The 27,729-nt window shown below is 37.3% G+C and overlaps 1 protein-coding gene across 1 annotated transcript in view; it reads left to right on the top strand.

The window, feature by feature from the left end:
- The window catches only part of crcp (calcitonin gene-related peptide-receptor component protein), a 52,321-nt gene that overhangs the window by 2,905 nt on the left and 21,687 nt on the right, over positions 1 to 27,729 (top strand). Inside the window, exons 2-3 of the mRNA XM_028806744.2 lie at positions 23,756 to 23,792; positions 24,155 to 24,253. Of these exons, the coding sequence (XP_028662577.1) occupies positions 23,756 to 23,792; positions 24,155 to 24,253 (136 nt within the window). The remainder of the gene's footprint in view (positions 1 to 23,755; positions 23,793 to 24,154; positions 24,254 to 27,729) is intronic.

Genomic DNA, 27,729 nt, shown 5'->3' with positions numbered 1-27,729 from the left:
GTTTAATTCTGTTTTACATTTAAAGTAATGGAGTTAGAATGGTTCAAACCGATCAAATATCAAATGTACTGTGATTCTATCAGCCTTGTTCAATATTCACTTCATCCAAATGTTCTTTAATAATGACTTTACCTGTCACCTAATATTTATTGCTTAATGTATAAGAAATTAAATGTCTTTTCTGCTGTGAGATGTAAACATCTCTGGTTGTAAAGTTAATCATAATATCTTAGCAAAAATATAAAGCATACGCTTAAAAACATTCAGAATTCCAATTGTATCACTGGTCTCTTATAAACCAGGATGGTTGACGAGTATACAAACTTATTTTTATCAAGTAAGGAACTTGGTTCTCTACGTATACCTAAAGATAATTAGGAATTACTTTCTGTACTGTTTGAAGCCAACATCAGGCACATTACAAGTTTGGGGCTGTTAAGGGTGAAGCCCATGGGATACAATCATCAACTGCAAAGTGATTTTTATGTTGATTTAACATAAAGATTACTCTCTTCATCTGTAATATGGCCAATGGTATAATTTGTAGCATGCTGTACACTTACTTATTTGTGGCTTCTTTCCAAACTTTAACACTGTTACTTGATTCGATTTAAAAAAAAAAAAAAAAACACACACACATTATGTAGACAATTTGCACAAATAAGATTTCTGATGACAAACAGTAGCCGAATGTTTTTTACAGCAGCTTTGTAGATATAATTCAACATAATTACTGTATTGGTTTTAAAGTTGCCTGATAACTACATGATTGTCTTTCTCAGTACAACAGCTTTTCAGTTGATGCTTTAGCTTTTGTTTCCTGTAGTGGCTAGACAGTGATATGATAGTTTTGTAGGTTAGATATGCAATCAGAAAAGAGTGTGCTGCAAGCAATCCAGTGGCAAAACCTATGAACAGAGCATCTGTTTAGTTTTAATCTAGTTATTTGCCAATAGATATTTTAAAACAGTGGGATCTGGTGGTGCATTGGCCAGTGTTCATACCCTGAACCTTCAGAGACTCAGGTTGGGGACTGAGAAAGGAAATGGATATAATTTACTTCATAGCACATGAAGGACTAAGCATATTTTCTTAATTGAGAAGTACTACTGATCCATTTCCATTATTTAGTGTTAAAACAAGTAATCATACACAGAACATAATGGTACATTTTTTATATACAATACAATTTATTTTTGTATAGCCCAAAATCACACAAGAAGTGCCACAATGGACTTTAACAGGCCCTGCCTCTTGACAGCCCCCCCAGCTTTGACTCTCTAAGAAGACAAGAAAAAACTCCCAAAAAACCCTTGTAGGAAAAAAAAAATGGAAGAAACCTTGGGAAAGGCAGTTCAAAAACAGATACCTTTCCAGGTAGGTAGGGCGTGCAGTGGGTTTCAAAAAGAAGGGGGTCAATACAATACAATACACAGAACAGAACAAATCCTCAATACAGTATAAAAATAAAAAATGTACAATTATGGAGCAGAATTTAACAGTAGATGATATCACATAATATGATTTGTAAAGTGTGTAAAGTGCAGGTGCAGTCACTAAAGAAATTCCCTTGTTGGGGAAACAAATTTTGGCTCCAAATCGAAATTTTACTGACTAAACCCACCATAGGCAGAAACTTTGCATACCTGTGCCATGCTCTAAAAATCCCTCCTAGTGACACCTCCCTTAGTGGGTGCAGTTACAGCATAAATGTTTCCCATAAACTAAATACAGCCTGTGGTCTTCCCCTCTACAAATGGGAAATATGTGCACAATTACCAATATTAGGGATTGGTTCAACAGTATGGATTTGTATATCGGACCAGTAGACCCGCATTCAGCTTTACATATTAAAGCCAAAGTACCCGGATTTGTCTGGTTATATGTGCATAACTGGTTAAGGTTAGAAAGCAAATATGTGTTTTTAAACCCATAAACAAAAGGTGCTGACCCCTTTGTCATTTCTGACTGAAATGCTGGTGTCCCATCCATCATCTACACAACCTCTTTTTCAATTTGTGTGCTTTAATGAGTCAAGAGTTTCTTCTTTTTGTATATGATTGTCTCATGAAATTCTGAAATCTTGCTTGAAGCTCTGCCAAGATGCGGTGAGAGCAGAAGAATCAAATTAGCTATCAGATTTAATTGCAAATGCTGCCTCAAGACCTAGTGTGCTTTCTAACACCATCAACACTTTCTTAAACCGCTTCCCTGTGAGCTCACCTGAGACCTGTGAGTTATTCCTAAACTTTTTTTAATAAATAAAATACATGTTATTTGTTCTGGTATTATACATCCAGCTTTGGATCATAGTGTTGCAGATTCCAGCGTCCCTTGGGCCAGTGCTATCTTCTTGATATTTTATCTGCATGCCTGTTTAAATATTCTTTTGGAGTCACAGTTCACTTACCATAATTAATAAATGTTTAAAAGTGGGGGAAATACCTGACAATTTCAAACATGCAATTGTTCAGCCACTACTGAAGAAGCCTACTGTGGATTCCCCAATGCTGTCAAATTACAGGCCTACTATCTCCAAGATTCCCTTCCTGTCCAGAATTATGGAAAAGGTGGTTTATGTGTAATTACTTTCATATTTGAAGGAAAACAATCTATGTGATATGTTTCAATCTGGTTTTAAAAAACTTCATAGTATAGAAGCTGTTTTGTCGAAGGTGACTAATGATATTTTATTAACCTTGGACTCGGGTTCTTGTGTTTATTTTAGTGCTTCTGGACCTTAGCACAGCTTTTGAAACGGTGGACCGTGAGGTTTTGTTAAAATGGATGGGGTGTGAAGTCAGCATTCAAGGATGTGCACGGAAATGGTTTGTGTCCTACTTAAAAGACAGACAGATCTATCTTGGTTAATATAGGTGATGATTTCTCTGAGCCAGTACCATTCATACAAGGTGTACCACAAGGCTCAGTTCTGGCCCTCTCATTATTTGCCTTATGTCTGCTCTCTTTGGTGTTGATTAACATTGGTATGCTAACGATACCTAGCTTTGTCTTAAAGTTAGCCCTGACATCACTTAATCTGTAAAAAAGCTGATGGAGTGTATTGATGACATTAAACTTAGGATAGTGCAAAATTACCTCCAACTGAATGAAAATAAAACAAAGGTCATTATCTTTAGCCCTACTTCTTTTGGCAATGAAATTGGCACTCACTTAGGCTTACTGACAGAAACAAATTCATAATGATGTCAGGAACCTGGGTACCATCTTTGAGTCATCACTACATTTCGACAAACAGATCCCCACAATGGTAAAGTCCAGTTTTTACCAAGTGAGGCAAATCTCAAAATTAAAATCCTTTCTTTCACAGAAGGATTTGGAAATAGTGATTCATGCTTACATCTCGCCTAGATTGTTTCAATTCTGTATATGTGGTATTGCCCAAATCTGCTCTGTTGAGCCATCAACTGGTTCAAAATGCAGCAGCTGGATTTCTAACCAGCACTAGAAAGGAGAGCATATCTCACCTGTACTGGCCTCTGTCCACTATGTACCAATGAGATTTTGGATTGATTTTAAAATTTTATTGTTTGTTTTTAAGGCCTTGCATGGTTTTACCCCAAAATACATATGCAATCTCCTTCATCCCCTCTCGGGAAAGAGGCATTTGAGGTCATTTGCTCAACTAGTTCCAAGTTCCAAAATCACAGCTGAAGTCTAGGTGTGACAGGGCTTTTCAGTTGTTGCTCCTTCTATTAAGGTTTTTAACACTCGGGTAAAATAGGGTTAGGATGGAAATGAAATAGTCATTAACAAACTGTTGTACATAACTGTTTGCGATATAGTATTCTTACATGTTCTTTTGTACAGCACTTTGGTACAACTTCTGTTGTTTTTAAATGTGCTTTTATAAATAAATTTGACTTGACTTGATGATTGCATTCCAAAATTGCGGTAACTTCTTTCTGGGTTGGAGGTATGAACGCTACTTTTTATATTTGTTTAGTGTGATTTGACAAGAAATGTTTAATCCCGCATTATCAAGTGGATCCCTTGTCAGATCAAAGATTCAGTTATTCAAAATGTAAACACCAAAACTTCCACTTTTTTGATCCCGCTATTATGATGTTTACGATGAAACCTGTAAAACTTCATAATGACTCTATTTTAATTTAAGGTAACCGTGATATACATGCAATATTACATGAACTCTACTCAGCTGTTTTGGCCCTACTATTATGATTCCCCCAAAAAACCCTATGAAGTCTGTATTTTAACTTGCATGAATAACAATGTAAATACAAAATTTTGTGAATTATACATGGCCATTTTTGAGTGATGTGTGAGTTAGTGTTGGTTTCCCATGTGGAAGGTAGCTTTCACTTTTAAGTAGGGACAAAACTAAACAATATGCCAAATCCGTTACCATCATCTGAATGGTTTTGTTGTAAACCCTTGGAACAATATTTCTTGAAGGAACTTTTGAAGGGCCCTAAAGTCTAGATTTTAAGTTGTATCAACTGTAATATGCATATAAAATTTCATTAACCTTGTTTCAGTCATTTTGGAATGATGCATTTTTTACGCCAAGCCAGTGAAATGTTTGAAACATTATAGCCTGAATTTTAAGTTAGTTCATCTTTATTTCCTATGTCGGTGGACCTCAGTTATAGTGCTGCTGTTTAATCAAATGTAACAGAAGTACTATCTACAGTAAGTACAATGTTTACAACATTTGCATTTTTTTTTTTTTTTTTTAAAAACCAAGGGCTTATATTAGTACATGTGCGTTGGTTACTGCCAATAAGTGTTGGTATAAAGGAGACTGAAGCAGAACTCTGTAATAAAGGAGTATTTGATAATGTTATAAAGGGAATTTAAAGCTGATGCAGTCAAAGCTAAAAACCTTGATGCTCCATTAGCATCAAAGCCTACAATTAGTACTGCCTCAGTATACAGTGGGTTTGAATAAATGTCTATCAGCAAAAAAAAAACAAACTAAAAGTTAATTAGTTTATTCACTCAAAAACACCATCCTGTTCTCTTATCACATTCTGGAAAGGACCATCTCCATCAACTATAGAAAACAAAATCACACTTCATTCAGTTCAATCGTGAATTGGCTTCTTCAGTTAATTTTCAGTGTTTTTTTATTATTTTGTTTTTTTATTTTCAAAAAGCTCTGATCATTTATTGGTGTTGAGAACTTAACAATACGCAGAGGACAACAGTGTTGACTTTTTCAAAAACGCAAAGCTATGCAGTGACAAACAATGTAGTGTAATCGATTCATCTCTGATTTATTGTTGCATATGGCGGACACAATAAAATGAAGTGTGCACATTGGCCAACTGCGTCACGCTGCCACTGTCTGTCTGCTGAAATCTTGGTTCGTAGCTTATGTCAAATATAATGTCACAGTAGGTAACAAAAACAAAACTGCTGAGTTTACTTTTGAATACATTAAGTTTCGCATGCAAGGTTGAAATAGCTGAACTTAATGAAAACAGGTATTTGGATTTGGGAGGTTTCATTTTTATACAAAGGAAGAAAGGTAGTTAGCTGTTTAAGGGTTTGGCCACAATGTGTAAACTGGTTTTGGAAATGCATTTTCAGAGGAGAGTCGGGGCTAAAATAAATGTGAGAAAAGTGTCTTTTGTAAATGCAACATGTCTAAACACAATCCAAAGTGAGATAAAAAGACAAACTCCAAATGCTGTAATCCATGATGAAATTATTATCCCAAAGTGACTTAGAAAAGCAGCACAATGGCTGTTGGGAACTGTAGTTCCTACATCAGCATTTTCTACAAGGTTGCAGATGAGATTAGGGGAGGAGGGGGGTGTTAAATACCATTCTTTCTGAATCAGTTACATGAAGTTGACTACACTCACAGCCACAGCATCTGGCAAGCACTGGAGCTTTATAGCATGCTTGTTAAAAGTGTCTTCTTCAAGCTTTGTGAGTTTTGCTCATTTCACTTCGCTTCTGCAGACAGCCTTCATTTGCATAAACCAGCATTCCCCATTTATCCGTACGATCGCAGTCAGCACGTGTGGCGAAAAGGGGACATGGAGCATTAGAATGTCCCTCTGACTAGAGATCTAATAACGAAAGATATCAACAAATAAAGAACATGTGTCTGCCAAATTTGAATCAAATCCATCAAAGCATTTTTGAAATTTTGGGGTATTTGGTCTTTCTATTGGGGGCGGGGGGGTCACTCCTAAATAGTGAGATATCCTTTCTTGGTGCATTAGATATACTATCCTACCAAATTTCAGCTTTTCAGCTAGATAGTTTTGGTTGATGTTTGAGTGAGTGAGTCAGTCATTCAGCTTTGCATTTTGTATTATACATAGAATTTCATTAAGATCAACTAAGCCATTTTGGATTAATGCACATTATTAGGTTGCCTCCCCATTACAACTCCTCTCCTCCGTTGAGGTTTTTAAATGCCATTTAGCCTATGTTTTAAGTTGGAGCAATGGTAATTTACTTGGAACATTTCACAATGATTGTTTCAGACGTTTTAATGTCTTTGGCAAACAGACAAGATTCAGTCTGAGGATTGAAGTCAGGCCATTAATGTGCAAAATGGATAGTAATATGAGAAGCCCAAAAATTCAAAAGATAAATATTTACAATTTTACAATTGTTTTTCAATTTAATTTATGTAGATTTTCAAAGAGGAAGTGTAGTGCAAAAACTTTTATAAATAACAATTAGGTAAACTAAATTGGTTTTAGTTTTTAAATCATGTTTTAAAGTATATTTGGATAGACTTGCTTTTGTATTCCTAATGTTTTATTTCCTCATTTCAGTTTTTGATTTTATGTTAGGTTTTACAACTGTTAGTTTTGTATGCATTTTATTTTTGGGTATGAGAAGTCCAGGTTATCCTCAGCTGGCATACTTGTCCTTGACCTGCACATCAATAGTCAAAAACCCAGATGGACTAGACCAAATAAGAACACAGAACAACAAGATTGGTGCAAAAGTGCTCATTAGTTTTATGTGCAAAACCAAAGTGCAGTGCTGATATTCAAACAAATAAATAATCCATCCAAAAATATTTTAATTAGTTTAAAACCAAGGAATAAAATACAGTCAGGATCCATTTAAAACAAATTATGAACTGCCATCTGTGCCTCCTTTTAAACAATGTCTCCTCTGCTCGCTTTCCAAGGTCTGCTCAGTGAGGAGAGATGTCCTCCGGCAAGAGCAGTCAACCATTATCTGGCTCATATGCCTGCCGCCATTCTTCAGTGTCTGCAGAGACCCTGCAAGCCCTGCTCTCCTCTCCCACCACCATACTTCACCGTCTGTGGGATCTCTCAGAGTGGTTGGTCACTCCTGCTCCAAGGATGTTCTGTATTAGAGACCTTACCACCAGAGCACCACTGCTCCACATGGGGCATCATCCCCAACCATTTGCTATCTCTCCACAGCACTGGCACTGCTATGATCCTGTGGGACTTCTTTTCTGTTCTTCCTCTCAATTTAACCGCTGGATCTCTCTTTCTTGTCTCTTGATTCTCTTTCATCCTTCTTAGAGTCCTTTATACTATAGTGAGTGTAGGTGTCATAATTATGATCGCCAAAGTGCTAATGAGGAAACTGGCTGATCCAAGTGCGTCTGCACATAAATGCATAACCATCCAATTTTCCAGTCAACACCCTGGGCCTGCTCGGCTACACCCGCCCGAGCCTGAGTGCACTGTTTTTAACTAAAACCTGCACCCTGCCATGGACTCCCATCACACATCACTTCAGGGCACACTGTGCTTTTGTATGTTAGTGAGTTTTTAATTTTTCTTAATTGAAAAAATGCATTTTGTGCACTTTGTTTGAAAGATCACTACTGACAACTTAAAACGGTTTCAAAATTCACAAGTAGAAATAGAATGAATGTGAATATGAAACTATAAGAAGTAAAACAGGAAGCAAAAGTGAACAGAGGACAAATTAGAAATCTAAACCCATTTTAGTAATTGTACAGCGGGCAAGGTTGCAGAAACAATATAAAGTGTTCTTTCTTTTACAGCAGCTTATTACATGAATTTATAAGAAGCACATTTTAATTGTAAAAGAGATGGGCAGTGTTTGGTGTGATACAAGGTAAAGTTTTGAGGGGGACTTTTAAATTTTAATCCCTGCAGCATTTTAATACAACAACAAATGGAATCTTCACGGTGTCTCCAAGCTACAATAATAAGCCGAAGTTATGGATGTTTTATACCTTATCTCGTTTTACGGGTGAAGAGTTGAAAATATTATTTTGTCATATAATACAAGTTTATAATACTGAAATATTGTTGAGGAGTAAAATAGCAACCATGTTATTTATATGCATTTATCTTTTTTAATAAGATTTCATACAGTAGTTGCATCCCAGCAAGCTGGTGATACCATTTTTTTGCTTTTTGGCAGATGTCATGTTAAAGACTTCCAGATAAGCTAATGGAAACTGAGCTGGACGAGATACACATTTGTTAAGCTGTTTCTATAAAACTGCCTTCATTCTTGTTTCTAATTTATTTCACTGGTTACAGCATCTGTGGAAACATATTTGCATAGCCAAATTTCTTATTTATTAGTTTTTCTTTTAGTTTTAAGCAAGCCAGCTTTGACAAAAAAACACCTTGAAATTTGTCATTCACACAAATCATTTTTTTTGTTTGTTAATAAAATTTGTTGTGCATATCACAATGATCCTTAATTGATATTTAACATTTTTTTTTTTAGTCTTTCTCGAGTCATGTTTCTGCTATTGTATGTTTCACAAGGGTCTCTTATACATCAGTCTATGCCAAAGGAAGATCTTCACTTTAACTTTTTTAAGTTAGTGTTTTAGTGGCAGCATACCAAGCTACACAGACCAGGCCTCCCTATCCTCCGCCATAAGCTCAGGCTTCTAATGGCGAATTTCCAGAGACTCCTAGGTGGGCTTAGTGATATAATCCATATAGTGTCCTCTGTGTCTTCTGCTAATGTCCATGCTTTGTACACCACTTGTGGGAGCTGCCCTGGGTACATCCTAACTACTTGCTGAAACCACCTCAGCTAACTTATCTTGATTCAGAGAAGAAATGGTTCTGTTCCAAAGTTATCCCCTGTTCTTGAGCTTCTATATAACAGAGAATGAGTCCAGCACCATGCACAGGAACCTCATTTCAGCTATTTCTACTCATAATTCAATTGTCCATCCATCCATCCATCCTCTTCCGCTTATCCGATGTCGGGTCGCGGGGGCAGCAGCTTGAGCAGAGATGCCCAGACTTCCCTCTCCCCGGCCACTTCTTCTAGCTCTTCCGGGGGTATCCCAAGGCATTCGCAGGCCACAGCCGAGAGACATAGTCCCTCCAGCGTGTCCTGGGTCTTCCCCTGGACCTCCTATCAGTTAGACGTGCCCGGAACACCTCACCAGGGAGGTGTCCAGGAGGCATCCTGATCAGATGCCTGAGCCACCTCATCTGACTCCTTTCGATGCGGAGGAGCAGCGGCTCTACTCTGAGCCCCTCCCGGATGACTGAGCTTCTCACCCTATCTTTAAGGGAAAGCCCAGACACCATGCGGAGGAAACTCATTTCAGCCGCTTGTATTCGCGATCCTGTTCTTTCGGTCACTACCCATAGCTCATGACCATAGGTGAGGGTAGGAACATAGATCGACTGGTAAATTGAGAGCTTCGCCTTGCGGCTCAACTCATTTTTCACCACGACAGACCGATGCAGAGCCTGCATTACTGCGGATGCCGCACCGATCCGCCTATCGATCTCACGCTTCATTCTTCTCTTACTCGTGAACAAGATCCCGAGATACTTGAACTCCTCCACTTGGGGCAGGATCTTGCTACCAACCCTGAGAGGGCACTCCACCCTTTTCCGGCTGAGGACCATTGTCTCGGATTTGGAGGTGCTGATTCCCATCCCAGCCACTTCACACTCAGCTGCAAACCGATCCAGAGGGAGCTGAAGATCACGGCCTGATGAAGGAAACAGGACAACATCTTCTGCAAAAAGCAGTGACCCAATCCTGAGTCCACCAAACTGGACCCCCTCAATGCCCTGGCTGCGCCTAGAAATTCTTTCCATAAAAGTTATGAACAGAATTGGTGACAAAGGGCAGCCCTGGCGGAGTCCAACTCTCACTGGAAACGGTTTCGACTTACTGCCGGCAATGCGGACCAAGCTTTGGCACCGATCGTACAGGGACCGAACAGCCCTTATCACAAAACACATGTAGACCGAATAGACTTTTCCAGGGAGGCTGAGGAGTGTGATCCCTCTGTAGTTGGAACACACCCTCCGGTCCCCTTTCTTAAAGAGGGGGACCACCACCCCAGTCTGCCAATCCAGAGGCACTGTCCCTGATGTCCATGCGATGTTGCAGAGACGTGTCAACCAAGACAGCTGTACAACATCCAGAGCCTTGAGGAACTCTGGGCGTATCTCATCCACCCCCGAGGTCCTGCCACCAAGGAGTTTTTTGACCACCTCGGTGACCTCAGTCCCAGAGATGCGGGAGCCCACCTCCGAGTCCCCAGGCTCTGCTTCCTCATTGGAAGGCATGTTAGTGGGATTGAGGAGGTCTTTGAAGTACTAACCCCCCCCCCCCCCCCCCCACCCGACCCACAACGTCCCGAGTCGAGGTCAGCAGTGCACCATCCCCACCATTTACAGTGTTGACACTGCACTGCTCCCCCCCCCCGAGACGCCGGACGGTGGACCAGAATCTCCTCGAAGCCGTCCGAAAAGTCGTTCTCCATGGCCTCCCCAAACTCCTCCCACGCTCGAGTTTTTGCCTCAGCAACCACCAAAGCCGCATTCCACTTGGCCTGCCGGTACCTATCAGCTGCCTCCAGAGTCCCACAGGACAAAAAGGTCCTGTAGGACTCCTCCTTCAGCTTGACGGTATCCCTCACCGCCGGTGTCCACCAACGGGTTCGGGGATTGCCGCCACAACAGGCACCAACCACCTTACGGCCACAGCTCCAGTCTGCCGCCTCAACAATAGAGGCACGGAACATGGCCCATTCAGACTCAATGTCCCCCACCTCTCTCGGGATGTGGTCGAAGTTCTGTCGGAGGTGGGAGTTGAAGCTACTTCTGACAGGGGGCTCTGCCAGACGTTCCCAGCAAACCCTCACAACACGTTTGGGCCTACCAGGCCTGACCGGCATCCTCCCCCACCATCGAAGCCAACTCACCACCAGGTGGTGATCAGTTGACAGCTCCGCCTCTCTCTTCACCCGAGTGTCCAAGACATGTGGCTGCAAGTCTGACGACACGACCACAAAGTTGATCATGGAACTGAGGCCTAGGGTGTCCTGGTGCCAAGTGCACATATGAACACCCCTATGCTTGAACATGGTGTTCGTTATGGACAATCCGTGACGAGCACGGAAGTCCAATAACAAAACACCACTTGGGTTCAGATCGGGGGGGCCATTCCTCCCAATCACGCCCTTTCAGGTCTCACTGTCATTGCCCACGTGAGCATTGAAGTCTCCCAGCAGTACGAGGGAGTCCCCAGAAGGTATGCCCTCTACCACCCCCTCCAGGGACTCCAAAAAGGGTGGGTACTCCGAACTGCTGTTCGGTGCATATGCACAAACAACAGTTAGGACCCATCCCCGAAGGCGCCTCTCACCGGGGGCAACTCCAGAGTGGTAGAGAGTCCAGCCCCTCTCAAGGAGATTGGTTCCAGAGTCCAAGCTGTGCGTCGAGGTGAGTCTGACTATATCTAGCCGGAACCTCTCGACCTCGCGCACTAGCTCAGGCTCCTTCCCCTTCAGAGAGGTGACATTCCACGTCCCAAGAGCCAGCTTCTGTAGCCGAGAATCGGACCGCCAAGGTCCCCGCTTTCGGCCACCACCCAACTCACACTGCACCTGACCTCCTTGGCCCCTCCCGTAGGTGGTGAGCCCATGGAAAGTAATAATAAAAATTAATAATAATTATTCAATTGTTTTCAGTCATTATCCATAACTCATTAACAAAGATGAGGATGGAAATATTGACTGGCTGGTAAATTGAAAGCTTTGTCCAAGGTCATGTTTCCTGCTTTATCACCATGGTCTGGTACAATTAGGTTAGGAAATAATTTTTTTGGGGAAAAATTTTGCCCTCACTAATTGAAATCCAGAAGTAGTTAAAAAAAAAAAAAAAAAAAAAAAATTAGGGGTATTTTACAAAATAAATGAACATTTTATCCCATCAGTATAGTGAATAGTGACTTATTTAGTTTTACCATAGCAGAAAAAGTTACAAATTAAGTAGTGTAGATTCCTTTCTTTTTTTATATAAAAATGATAAAGATAAGTAATCTATTGATTCAAAAAAAAGAAAAATTAGTAAGTGTATTTTTTTCAAAATGGGAAATTTTGAGTTAACCACTTATGCACAAAGTGTCCCGCCATATTTCAAAGCTGTTTGTGTATATTGCAATAAACCCACACGTCAAATCAAAAGCAGTAATGTCATGTCATTTTCTAATATGCTTAATGCAGACCAGGGTCACAGGAAGGTACTGAAGGCTATCCCAAATATCACAGGGTGCAAGACAGGAACAAACCCTGGACAGGGCACCAGTCCACCGCAGGGTGAACACACACTTGCACACTAGGCACACACTGGCCAATTTAGTGTCACCAATTCACATAACCTGTATGCCTTTGGACTGTGGAAGTAAACTGCAGCATCCAGAGGAAACCCATGCAGACATGGGCAAAAACATGCAAACTTCACAAAGGAAGGACCCGGAATGTGAACCCTGTTGTTCTTACTACAAGGCAGAAGCGCTACCATTACGTCATTGTACTGCCTCAAAAGCAATACTGGTATTTTTACGTACCCGAGGGTGTTGTCCTTCAAATAAATCAAAAGTTTCCATGTTGTCTGTGCTCTCATTAGTAAGATATGCAATTTGCACACATATATGCCAAGGCAAGCAGCATGTCACTGCTGAATGAATCTCTTTTTGTTAAAGACCAACGTCAAGCAAAATACAATGAGACTCATTACCACTGGATAGCTGAGTTTCAGACCTTTCCAATATTTTATAGTTGTCTGTGATTGGTCATTTGCACTACATGTCACAGCATTGCATAAAAGACGGGAAATACATATGCATATACATCTCATCTTTATGCACAAGCTTCTATGAGAGTGCATGCAGATTGTTTGGTTAACCTGCAATAAGACTTGAAGATTGTACTAGGGAAATGTCATCTTCCAAAAAAAAAAAAAAAAAGAAAACTTATGGTTGAGAAAGTCCTAGAAAAGTTACAGAATACTAGTGATGAAGAATATGAAGACCTTTCTATTGAGAATGATTGATTTGCTGAAGGATTCGGTGCTATGCTTGATTTGTATGTCCTGCTGCATGTTCTCTGTGTTACTTTTCTGATCAGTGTTCTTCCAGTTTCATCTTTTTGGCATACTGGTGATGTACCATTATGCTGTGCCCGCTTGAAGTTTCACATGAGGAATCCCCCCCCCTCTTTTGATTGGCCGAGCAAACGTTTACAGGGGGACGGCCTTTGATAGAATATACTGTATTGGTGTTGCACCATTCCTCACTACCATAGTTTTATGTGGGCATTCACAACCCAATTAAAAAAACACAAATTAAAACAAAAAACAGAAGACAGGAGAAGAAGTGTGAAATGCAGCGCAAAAACCCCAATCTGTTGTCTCTCTGTGTCTAGTGGTAAACAGAAATTGATTCAAGGACTGCCATGAAAATTAATTTTGAAAGTAAAGGTTTGGATGAATACATAATTATAAGTACATAGTTAAAAAATGTTTACTTGTTGCTTCAAAGTGAGTTTTTATAATTGTGTGTGTGTGTGTGTATATATATATATATATATATATATATATTATATATATATATATATATATATATATATATATATATATATATATATGTATATATATATATATATATATGTATATATATATATATATATGTATATATATATATATATATATATGTTTTTTTTTTTTTTTTCTCTTAAAAAATATAAATGCAAGTGTAATACTTGTTTTGAGAGATTGTTTAGGTGCAAGAGAGAGAATGTTATCAAAAAGGTACACTATGCTTCCAAACATTGTAACTTTGCAATGCTGTGGGTTATGCAATTTAAACTTGCTACAGTGATAGCTGGTAGATTGGAGCACAAAAGAAATTTTTTTCCAGGGCTGTGAATCATAAAATCTCTTTGTTATCTCTCTAGTATAAAAAAAAATCTTGGAAGGAAAAGAGACACTTTAACGTCCCGCGAGATGAGTCTTCGTGCCAAGCGATGTACAGTGATCCCTTGCTATATCGCGCTTCGCCTTTCGCGGCTTCACTCTATCATGGATTTTATATGTAAGCATATTTAAATATATATCGCAGATTTTTTGCTGGTTCGCGGATTTCTGCGGACAATGGGTCTTTTAATTTCTGGTACATGCTTCCTCAGTTGGTTTGCCCAGTTGATTTCATACAAGGGACGCTATTGGCAGATGGCTGAGAAGCTACCCAACTTACTTTTGTTTCTCTCTCGCGCTGACTTTCTCTGATCCTGACGTAGGGGCTGTTCGCAGGGGGGCTGTTCGCACACCTAGACGCTACGGACGCTCGTCTAAAAATGCTGAAAGATTATCTTCACGTTGCTACCTTCTGTGTGCAGCTGCTTCCTGAAGCGACATGCTGCACGGTGCTTCGCATACTTAAAAGCTCAAAGGGCACGTATTGATTTTTCACTGTTTGTTTTCCTCTGTCTCTCTCTCTCTCTCTCTCTCTCCCTGCTCCTGACGGAGGGGGTGTGAGCTGCCGCCTTCAACAGCTTTGTACCGGCAGTGCTTCGCATACTTAACAGCCAAACAGCCCTATTGATTTGTTTGGTTTTCTCTCACTTTCTGACATTCAGTGCTCCTGACGCGCACTCCTTTGAAGAGATATGTTTGCATTCTTTTAATTGTGAGACAGAACTGTCATCTCTGTCTTGTCATGGAGCACAGTTTAAACTTTTGAAAAAGAGACAAATGTTTGTTTGCAGTGTTTGAATAACGTTCCTGTCTCTCTACAACCACCTGTGTTTCTGCGCAAATCTGTGACCCAAGCATGACAATATAAAAATAACCATATAAACATATGGTTTCTACTTCGCGGATTTTCTTATTTTGCGGGTGGCTCTGGAACGCAACCCCCGCGATGGAGGAGGGATTACTGTAACCACATGTGGGGCCGGAAGCCCTGCGAGACAAGAGCTTATGCAAAGAGATTTGGAAAAGTCCTGCGTGGTTATGGCAGACACATTTCTTGTAGAGAGAAAGAAACGATACTTACTCATGGGCAGTATACATTGCATTGTCACAATGTAATTCCAAACACGGAATCAAAATTCAATGCGATATTGATGAAAAGGTAAAAGCGAAAAGAGATTGAATATATGAACATAGGTGATATGACAGAAGTGCGCCATGTGAAATGCAAATTGCACGGCACGGCAGCAGCAGCAAGCCAGCAGCTGAACGAGCAAAGAGGAGGTAAAAAAAAAAAAAAAAACTGTGTTTCCCATCGTATCACCGTTTAAGAGGGGGTGTTGTAGGAGCAATTGCGTCTCCTTGGGGTGCGTTCAACCCTCCTCTTCACACGAGCAGCAGAGATGCAAAGTGGTTGGCACATAGCAATTGGGGGGGGGGGGGTATTTGTGGTTTAGCAAAGCCCCCTAGTGTACTATAAAATCCAGTTTTAGAGAAAAATTCCTGAAACCCTGAACTTTTTTTTTTTTGTGTTTTATCGAGTTTATTCATGTAAGGACTGTATTTTTAAAATTTGAAGTGTTATACTCACTACTCTTAAGTCTCTTGAAGCTTCTTTATTACAAAAGTAGAATATTAGCAGTTCATTTTTGGGTATGTAATTTAGGCACAGTAATGCCAAAACCTCTTATGGCATAAGAAGTTAATTTTATATAGGTATAAGGAAAATATTGCAAACATCACCAGCTTACCTGGCATCTCGAGGATACCTTGTATAGACAAATTCATCAGCTTCATTTCAATCAATCTAACATAATATTTTAAACTAATTATCAAAGTGATTTAACTGGTTTGTCTAGCTTGGTTTACTGCCTCTAAAATATTACTAAAATATGGAAAAGCAAATTGAAAATGAAGGAGCATTTTTTGCCTCATCCTTGTGATTTAGGAGGCACAACCATTTAATTTGGGGGCGTTTTTGATATTTGCCTCTGGTTATTTTTGACACTGGGTATAATGTTTGCAAAACAACCACCACTCCTTTTTCTTTAATTTTGCAGTCACCCCTAACTGTAAGAGCACCAATTACTTGCAAGAAACAAATCTACTGTTTTTCATCAGGAAGCAAGCACCTCAGATTTGGGGATGCTGATTCTTAAACAGACCTGGTTACATTGGAATATTCTGCAAGCATCTGCACATCATGAAAATTGTGAACAGAGGTTGAAACAGGATGCACTCTTGTTGAAGACCTACACCCATACTGAACAGATATGAGTTAATAGCAAGAATGCAAACACATTTCTCATTTTATAATTAAAAGCACCAAATGCTTCTACAACAGTTGCCCTGTTTTTCTATACTGTTATTTCCAAGTGTCTTCCATGAGATTCCATGGAACACATGAACGTTACCTTTTTCCAAGTTAACAAAGCCATTTATAGATATGATTAGTAAAGTCTCATGACCTATTAAATATCTGAACAGAGTAGAATTCACTTTTCTCTTCCCAGATCTATGGTTCAGCTCTTGTATGGAGTCTCCATTCCAGTGCCCACACATCTTCTCAGGGAGGCTGAGCAGTGTTGTCCATCAATAAGTAAAGCCCTCCCTCTTGCCTCACTTTTTAAAATGGAAGACCCAACCTTAGTCCCAAGACACTGTTCTTGTCCTTTCATTGGACAATTAAGTGGCATGTTAACCCAAACACCCTTACATATCCATTAATTTCAGCATTTCCAGTTTATGCTGTTGTAATTGTTGGTAAGGAAAATGGACCATTAGGATTGCTTGGGAATATGGAAAGGCTTCTAGATGAAAAGAGACTTTAATAACAAGAGGAACTGGAAAGATGGGAAAGTAAAATAGATGGGTTGTATATGAAATTTTTGTTATTGCACTTTGTACTTTACAACTGTATTATTGAGGATGGAAAGTGAGTAACCACATTAAATGTTTTTTTTCACACTTCATTAACATTATGTTGCCACAGTAAAACAAAACATTTAATGATAGAATTAACGCACAACTGTTTTGTTGCAAAGACAGCTGAGCGTTTTTAGAAACTTAGCTCATAATCAGCAAAGCCATGTTCCGGTTTTACCGAGAAATAACAAGCAACATTATCTTTTTCCCCACAATGCATTTCTCAGCTGGATTCAATGGAGTAGTTAATTGGTGGATGGCTTGTTAATAGATATAATATACACTTTTCTGATTTCATGTTTGTAATGATGCATCGTTACAATTTTGTAGTGAATGAAAGTTGCTGTGAAAAAAAAAAGTTGCAGGCCTTTATTGATTTGTAGCCATTTACATATAAAAATAGTGCAAAAAATCAGTGCATGTGGTGCTTTTTTCTTGTGTGTTGCTGTTAAAAGCGGGACACACAGTTCTCATTATTTTTTATTCTTGTGTCCCATGAACTTCAAAACATATTACTTTGATAGTTACAAGAGAGACATTTCTGTGCTAAAGTTGTCCGCTCTACCCATACAAACAGTAGAGTTGTTAAGATCCTACATAACCTCAAACACACAGTGGCCTGTCAGTCCCCCATTTCAGCAACTTAAACAGGACTCCTTGTCTGTTTCACTCTAGTCAGTATTCAGTTAATCTTTGTTTGGACATATTTAATTTCTAAAAAATACCTAAGAAATTGTGCAGCAGTAAATCCCTGAATTTAAGTGGCTGCCGGAACTTGTGACCCCTGACTTTTTTGAGATGCTTTCTTTTTTGTATAACAGTGTGACACATTTCACATTGCACATTTTTTAGAATAACTGAAATAACTGTCTATATGCCCAATGTATGCATTGAACGTTATTCAGCACTTATAAACTTGTCCGGTTTGGGTGTGTGCAGGAGTGTGTCTTATGAGTGTGGTGATTCATACAGAACTGGCTGCCATCTTGTGCTGATGCTATCACTGTAGCCGCATTAAGCAGACTAAAAACATGGATGGATGAATTAACTCCAAACTATCCTTTGACTGCAGGCTATTTTAAATAGGTCCATACTAAAAACCAAAAAAGGCCCTTTTGCCTGAATTTTATGTGTTGTGTAACAAGAAAAGGGGGAGTGGGGCACAGGGGGTTTTAAGCATAGGATTCTAGCACATACTGAATTTATTCATTGACATTTCTGTTTCATAACTGAAAGTTAAATAGTGCTTCAAATCAATACTAAACAATATAAATTCAAGCAGTATTATAACAGTGTTACATAAATTAATGAATAATCAATATTCAGGATATATTCATTGACACAAACTCTTTAGATCTGTTTTGTGACACTAGTGAAAACATGTTTGACAGCAAGTCACTTTTTCAAGTTCATGACATTAGCAAATTTCAAATATCATAAACTACTGACACTTTAATTTTTCAAATCTCTCCATCTGTTTTTACTGTTGTTAAGGATACCTTTATGAAATCAGATTTGTCAAGTGAAGTTTTTACATTTTTTTCCAGGATTTACATTAGACAGCCTTTGTTATGTAAGTTTAAAGGTGCCTCACAAAAGTGATCAGATTTTGTTATTGCTTATATTTTTTATATACATATATAATGTTATTGCTTGTAATTGTGAACAAATCCAGAGCTGACCTTTGACCTGTACTGACTATAACCACAGTAGTTAGTACTAATTGGACAGTGCATCCCATTCTCTCCTGTACCTGTGTGTTCATCACATTTTAGTTGTTATATTAATGAACATTACTTTGGCAACAAAAATCACACTAACAATATAAATGTAATATTTGTTAACTGTTTTAGTACCCTGGCTATCTACTAGACTGCAATTATTCCTTCTGTTAATAATCTTACATGTCATACCATTAGGGAGGTTTGTGATTCAGTTATGAGCTGAGTCTCAAGAATGTCTGGCCAATGCAGAAGCTTTGAGACATTCATTTTTTTCTTATTTTGGTATGAACAAATGGAGTGGCTCATTTTGTCACCATTGTAGACTAGCCTTAGTTAGATACATTAAAGTTTTCCATACTCCAAATGTAGCTGGCAATGCCTGTGCGGAGTTTTTGCCAGATACTCCGGTTTTCCTTCCAGACCCCAAAGAAATGTCAAATTTCGTGATGCACAAAACCACACTTATTTCATAAAGGATTGAATGTAACCCACCCATGCCCCAAACCCCCTGTGCCAACCTGAATACATACACCCCATGCCCCGATGGTTGCTTCCTTCCTTGGGAGCGGTGCAGTCAATATAGGCACTTACTTCCTGTGATCACGACCCAAATAAGACAGTTAGAAAGTGAATGGATTGCTGGACAGACAACCATTGCCATATCCATCACATTCAGAGGGTGAATAAGAAATTATTCTGGCCTTAATTTCTGACTCTGGCCTTTAAATGCATGATGCTGCAAGTTAAAGTAATTACAACCCACAAAGCACGCACAAATCGTGTATTTTTACTTCAGAACTAATTTCATAATAGGATAAATATGGAAATGACAAAAGCTCTTTTTGTATTGAAAGAGCTGCATCAAATTAAACCTTGCTGGACTTTTAAATAATTGGCACAATTTCTGCAGTCTAACTCTGTAATTCAAGCCATGTGTTTCATACTTCTTTTTCTGACAAAAACAATAACATCAATGTCAGAAACATTTCTATTACTTTTTATCTTTAGATTATCACATTGTAAATATCAAAGTTAAGGACATCATATTTCCTTCCTTAATGATTTTTTATTGAAATTATTGAGTTCAAGTTCTCTATATAGTTTTACAAGTTAGACTATAGTTAGTATTTGTTTTGCTCATTATTGTTGATGGCAGTCTTTGTCTATGAACTCTTCTTTTGCTCATTATTATATAGCAATCATTACAATATAACACAAGAAATCCTTTGGTTTAGAATGTCTAATTACTGGTTCTTTTATTGTTAATGCCTCTTTATATTTTTTAATAGTCTGGAAAAAAAAACGCTATAAATCAACAGTTTATACAAGGGAGAGGAAGGATTAATTCTTCTCCCAAAACTCCTCACTCTCAGGTATATAGTTATTAGTATTTAACTCAATAAGCAATCTTGTTCATAGCCAAGTATTTATATGTGTGTATTTCACACCTCCAGTTTCCACTGCATTTTTTTCTTAAACTGATTTTTCAAACATAAGTAATATTTTCTCTTCTTATCTGTATGGTACCGCTCATATTTATTAGGCTTCCCTTGGCTGTTTCTAATTTTTGATGTGTTTTTTTTTTTTGTTTACTAGCTGTTTATACAAGTAGCCACCTATCACTAATTTTCTTACTCAGTCTGATCTAAGTCAACCACTTGTGGCAAAAGTTACATTTATCATATAACTTGAGTTAGTGTGGAGCTGTAGTGCCAAACGTGGTTTTGTAGGCTTTAACAAGTTTCTGCAGCAGTGCATCCATCTGTAAAGTTAAAAAGATACTACTCAAGCCTTTAAGAAAACTTTTTTTTTTAATGCAGCACATTACTTTACAAATACATAACATCTGTTCAAAACATTCTTTCACAGGCATTTGATGTACCGGTATTTCCAATTTACTAGCCCATAGTGCATTCATATTTGTGTTTAGTCATATGCTTGCTGAGTCTAGATTGTGTCAAAAAATAGGGTTAAATTTGGTCACTGATACATTGGCCTTTACAGAGAATTCCCTTGAGAAAATGCAGCTGTGGATTGGGTTTACCTCCAAAAATGAAGCATCTGAATTCTCATATTTCTTTCCCATTTCATTAATAGAATATACTGTATTTCTTTATCTTCTCAGAAAATAAAAATCAGTTTCAAGGATTCACTTATTGTTCAGTGGAACAATTAACCTAACGCAAAGAAAATGAATAACTACTGTAGCTGAGTTTAGTGAAGGTGTCCAAATGGTTCGTAACAGTTCAAATCTAGCTACTAGATAGGCATTCCGGCACTAGTATAACTCGCCATGCAAAAAAAGAACTCCTCAGTCCAAGGGTCTTTGTTTTTCAAGATTTTAGTGAAATTCAGTGCAAACAGTTCAAAATGTTCATGTGTCTTTCTAGCTATTTAACTTCAATCTATGGGCTATTATGCTGTCACAAAGAGTTAAGGTTAACATTCCATTTTCTATCTTATAGGGGGTTAAACTGAATTTTCCATTGTCTATGTTAAGCTATATCATATTCAAGTTCAAGTAATTCACTCTAAGGAAAATTTACCGTTAACATTAACTTAAAGGATTTGGCTCTTACAACTACAAATACTGATATTCCCAGGTCGTATATTAAGTACTGTATAATACTAACTTCTTGGTGCCTCACAACACAAAGAGATTCCAGTTACATCAAAAAGGTGTATGTGTTTGTTTTTATTAAACCTGCACAGAGAATGCAAAGTATAAAAGTAAATTACCGTACAGTATATACTCGCGTATAAGTCTGGTCTTGAAACCCAAAAAATCGATCATTAAATTAGCCCTAACTTATGCTCCCGTTCAGAAATACAACACTTAATTTTTTTTTTTTTTTAAACATCTTCTTGCTTCCTCCAATCTCGCACCAGTTTCTCAGACACATCAAATTTTGTTCCAGCAGCACAGTTACCAATTTCTTTCGCCACTTCAATGACTTTTAATTTAAAACCAGCTTCAAATTTTCTTCTGATTGAGTGCTCCATCGTAGATAAGGGATGCTCTTATGATAAAGGTGTATTAGGGTGTGAGATACAAAAAATACTAAACAGTGCAAATGTCGCTTCGGAATAGTTTGGGTATTACTGTGTAGTCACGTAGGCACAATACATAGAAGAAAAGGCAGTATGCTCCGTGGTATGGAAGCGTATTAGGGCCAGGGAGAAGAAAAAAAAGTATATGTCGAGAATAAAGTCGAAGAGAAGTTAGTTTAAGAAGCATGTACTAAGTAACATGGGTCAGGGAACACTTAACACAAAGCATTTAATGTGCTACATTACTTATGACGGGGTTTGAGAAAATCTAGTAAATTAAACATTGATTTTAAAATGATGCTTACAACTTTCTACTTTAATGACAAAATAAACTACAAGAATAAAGTGAACATGTCAACGTTAATCTAGACATAAACTTTGAGATTAAAGTGGAAATGTCGAGAATAAAGTCAACATGTCGACTTTATTCTTGACATACTTTTTTTTTTTTCTTCACTGTGTTCATATTTTTTTTGTTCTCCATGGCCCTAATACACTTCCGTACTCAGCTGGGAGTTAGCATATCATAATCTCTTGGACCATTAGCGTGAGTTTTCCGTGTTCGTCTTATACGACCGACATTATAAAATACTGGAAAGTATACGGTAAAGTCAAGCCCTGACTTATCTGCAGGAAAGCTTAAATATGAGAATATACAGTAATATAAATTTAAAAATTATATCCCTGTGGATTTGCCTTTACTGTTTGCTTAGTTGGATGGCTCATCCATTTGCCCACATCTGAAGAACATTTCCCTTTCAGTTCCTATACATCTGTCTCTTTCTCTCACTCTCTAAACACCCATGACCATGGCTGCTTCCTTCCACCAATGAGTCTACTCCCCAGTCAATGTGTGAGGGGACCATGAGAGAGTTCTGCTTTTGACTTTTAATAAACTTGCAAACCTTTTTAAAAACATGTTTTCACATTGTCATTATGGGTTATTGAGTGTAGATTGATGGGCAAAATAGCAAATTTATCTGACTAAAATTAATTCACAACACATTGTGAATTTCCCATCGGGATTAATAAAGTATCTATCTATCTATCTATCTATCTATCTATCTATCTATCTATCTATCTATCTATCTATCTATCTATCTATCTATCTATCTATCTATCTATCTATCTATGAAAGTGTGATGATGTGTTGCCTCATTGGCAAGGAGATGCTCTGTCCTTTTAATTAACTTTTTTGGTCACACCATTTTTCTAGTGGTACTTGATAAAATGACATTTGGGCACCCACTATATGTGCAAGACCTCTCTTGTTAAGTTGATTCCCCACACATATCTGACATACAGTGTTCCCAGTATTTGTATTGCTGATTTTCTTGGGGCCCTTGTTTGTTCCTTCCATTATTCTGTGCCCTCCTGGTATTTTAAGCAAACATGGTACATCTTCTTGCCAATTTCAAGACCCTTTATTATGTCCAGTTGCTACCATGGCTTTGTTCTTTCAACACTCCTCACACACTTGGACTATGCCAACTTGTTCTCTGGTATTTGCCAGTATTAACTCTTAAGTTTAATGATCGTGCTTTTTGGGTGGTTTCCAAAGCAATACCTCTTAAAGTTTGTCCACTTTTGTAATATAGTGTTATGATCAAGACAACATTGAACAAATTATTTTCATATATCCATTTTTGAATGCATAGTTGAATGCATAGCATTTTTAGTTATGACACCTTCATATTCACATCTGAGAGAAGTTAAGTTTGTTACTTAGGCAGCTCCTGAAAACAGTTTTATTACTTTGTACAAGTTACCTTATGTTGTTCTATTGGCATTTTGTAACTGTAAAAATAAAGTGAAAATTCTTCTCTGTTCTAGGAAAGATGCCAGTTCTGCCATGCTCAGCAATTATGAAGTAAGTTTATATTTTTGTCTTTTTATTTTTAAACACTGAATCAAGAATGGCACAGAATTCTAATGTCTTACTTATTGCTTTTTAAGAAAACATATCAGGCATAGCAGAATGTATATATCTATGCTTATAGTGTCCAATATACTAAGCTCACACCTGCATACTATAGGGATACAACACCAACTAGGAAACTGATATTTTAAATTATTTTAATGTGGCATTCCTAGCTCATTAAAAGCAAAGAACCAATTATTTTATGGTTGTATTATTAAGTAGGTAAAAACTTATAGCTAATACATCTTGTAATCTACAGTTCATAGATTTTACACTTTATATTGGTTTTATGCATTTACTTTGTTTTTTAGGTCTATCAGCTACTAATGGACTTGAAAGAGCAAAGGAAAGAGAGTGGTAAAAATAAACACAGTGCTGGTCAGCAGAACCTCAACACAATCATGTATGAAGTAAGCAAATAAACTTTTGTTGATGTCTTGAAGACTGGTTTCATAACTAGGTTGCATACTAGCAGCCAGTATAAACAGTATGTTAGGTAAAAATTCAGACATGATTATTGTAAACTTATTTGTCTTGAAGTACATGTACTAGGTGATTCTGCTATGGTACACATATAGAAATAGTATATCTTTTGTTACTGACATTATTGATTTGTTAATTTAACATATTAGACCTTACTAGTGAAAATGCAGGCACACTTATATAACCATTTATGCTCGGCATATGTATGTCTTTACATGGCACCTAGTAAATCGTAAATTTTCAAGATAGCCCAGACTCTTCAACTCACATCTCCAACCACAAGCCCCTGAATTATGCCACTGGGTTGAGGGGACTACCACTGGTATACAATTCAGTTTGCCATTCTTCTTTGTGAATTTAAACCTCACTTTCAGGACATTAGGTGCCTCAAGATATACTGTATTTGCAAATATTTACAGCTGGAAGTGATTGAACTCCATTGCAATAGTAAACTTAAAAATAAGTTTACCAAAGTGTCTTTGCTTGATTTTCACGGACTATAAATGGCCATGTTGTGCTCATGACATTTCTTTTTGGTAGCACTTATGGTTGAAAGTAGGACTTCTTACAAATGAAAATTTCTAAAAGCAGGTATAGAAACACAGTAACAGGTACAAACCTTTGCAAGTAATTAACTTTTGTGATGTTCAGCATCTTAGTTGAAATTAGCAAGCACAAGCCAGAAGCAAGCAGTTTCATGTTTATGACAATGTCTTAGCTAAATTACTTGGCTTTAAAATTATTCTTTTATTGGTGTTTGAGCATTGCTTTTACTGTAATGTTTTATACTAAAATCATTTCTTGGAGCAACGATGTATAAAGTAAATGTTTGTCATTAACACATGCTAGATTGCCTGGGTTCATAGGAACACCTGGATTTTATATGGCTCTCTGTGTGGGTTATTACTGACACATTGGCCCTCCATCAAAAAAGTTTGCCCACCCCTGATTTAGTGGGTCCTTGTCGTCACATGTTCAGAGAACAGTGAAATTATTACTTCCATGTGCTAATCAATATGTAACATTAGTGAGTTTAAGAACATTGCCTCAAAACTTGTCCATCGCCTGAAAAATCTTATTATACAGTTTACAGCACAATACTACATATAATATCTGACACCAATTAATCAAATTGATTATATTGTAAAGAATATTAGTACAAATTATAGTAAAATGAAAGTGATAAAACCATGTTAAGATATGATCATGAACAGCAACAGGGTTAAAAAGAACAAAGTAATAGATCTCTAAAAGATGGCTGGTCACTATTTTTCCTCCATCAAGGTGAGATACGTGAAAAAATAGCATAACCTTTCAGTATTATATTTCTAAATATAATTTGCTATTTACATAGCTTGAAACTAATATTTTCTTACTCCGCAAAATGATTTCTCTGCTGAGTGGCTGTCCTTTATTAATCAAACATAGTAAAATTTTCTGACATGCAAGTAAGAATTTTACACATGACAATAAACTTAATCTGTTGGTCATGGTCCATTTTTGTGCCTTCAAGTCCTATGTCAGTTATTGTCGTGAAGTGCCTGGAATGTCCACAGTAGAGTATGTATTTCCTAAAAATGGTTTATTGTGTGGATTAATGGTTACCACCCATTAGGGATGTCATGATACCAGACGTTTTCTATTTGATACCGATACCAGTGAAATTACTTATTTGATACCATGGCAAAAACAGAAATCCCTTTCCTCAGCTATTAAACGAAACATGCCTCCCTTATTCAAGTAGACAATATTGTGCCTTTTCCTGTAATAGAATATTTAATGTATAAAATCTAGTAGGAACCTAAAATTTAAAATAGTGTTGTGTCAGTCAAGTAGTTCCAAAGGTATCATTTAAGTAAACAATAATTGGCATTCATTAATATCAAATTGCATTTCAAGACATAATTTTATTTTGTGATAGACAAAGGGATTTCTCCAGTGTAACAGGGGATGTTATAATCTTGGGGGATTTCAGCATAGGATTTATAAAGAATGATATCATCATGGAGTACCTGATTTATCTTACCATGTGCACGTTCTAATTTTATTCTCTGACATTTTCTCTCCAGTAACTAAAAAAAATGGTTTAAAATCAATACTAAAACTATAAATTCAAACCTCTTTTCTGTTTAATTGGTGAATTCCAAGATAATATGGCATATTTTCATTTAAACAAACTCTTTCAAGTTACTTTTTTAACTGCTTGCTTTTAAAATCTAATTTATCATAGAGTTACTTTTTTAGGAATGTAATTTACATTTATATCATTATATCATGGTAAATAAAACTTACTGATAGAGTAATTAGGGATGTTACAATTAGTTGTTTATTTTGGGCTGATAATCAATTTCATGTTACTGAATTGATGAATTCCAATTTTTTTTTTTCTTTAACCCTTTGAAAAACTTCACTAAGCTCCTGTATAACCCAGTGCTTAGAGGCCTTATGTTCTTGAAGTGTTAACTTTGGTATTTTTGCAATAAACTATAGACCAGTAGTGTTATTTTATTAGCATCATCTATATTTATACAGTTTATTTTTATTTGTGTTTTTCTTTAACAGAGTACCGGTAAGAGATTCATAATTCTTGTGGTGTAATTATAAATATGAATTAACATTTTAACTATGCAGTACTTGTTTCTTACCCAAACATATCTTGTATGACACACAAACAGATAATAAACACAGTATAAATCTTTAAAAAAGTCCCAAATCTATCAAATGCTCATAAGTTTTTCTAGAAGATTCAAGGCTAACATGCTTAACATGTTTACAAGTAAAATAGACCAATGTTGCTGTTAAGCTAACAAATCACTTAAAAACTGCATTTTGTGTTTACTTGGGATATCTTTGTCTAATAATTAAATTTGTTTGATGATCTGAAACAAAAAAATAAGAAATCAGGAAGGGGCAAATACTTTTTCACAGCACTGTTCAGTATGTCATATTACTAGAGAGACGTGCTTTGAAGCATTGAAACACTAAATACATTTTATTTTTGTGTTTAAAAGTGGAGCAGGTAATTTCATTGCTGGTGTGCACAAGTCAGGCAGATAGTTTGTTTGAATTTGTCTCAATTTTTATTTACTATAACTGTTGTTAGTACTGCAGATGTGCAGTTTCCTCCTACATCCCAGAATCCTATACGCATATCTGTGGATGTGTGTGAGTGCTTGGACCGACATCTGTAAATGTCCAATCAGAGAATGAATACAAAGTCTTTGTTCCTTTATGGGAACTGTGTAGGACATGCTATTAAAAAGCAATTAATCTCAGCATATAGTTAAACAGTTACTACTCGAATCTGATTGGTCATGCCATTGCAATAAAGCACAAACTAATCTACTTCTGAGCTAGCTCCATAATGGGATAGAAATGGCGATAACAAAAGCCTATATGAGTG

This window comes from Erpetoichthys calabaricus, chromosome 8, assembly GCF_900747795.2.
Source record: "Erpetoichthys calabaricus chromosome 8, fErpCal1.3, whole genome shotgun sequence".
NCBI lineage: Eukaryota > Metazoa > Chordata > Cladistia > Polypteriformes > Polypteridae > Erpetoichthys > Erpetoichthys calabaricus.
The sequence above is the reverse complement of the archived record's forward strand: the minus strand, read 5'-3'. Positions and strand labels throughout refer to the sequence as shown.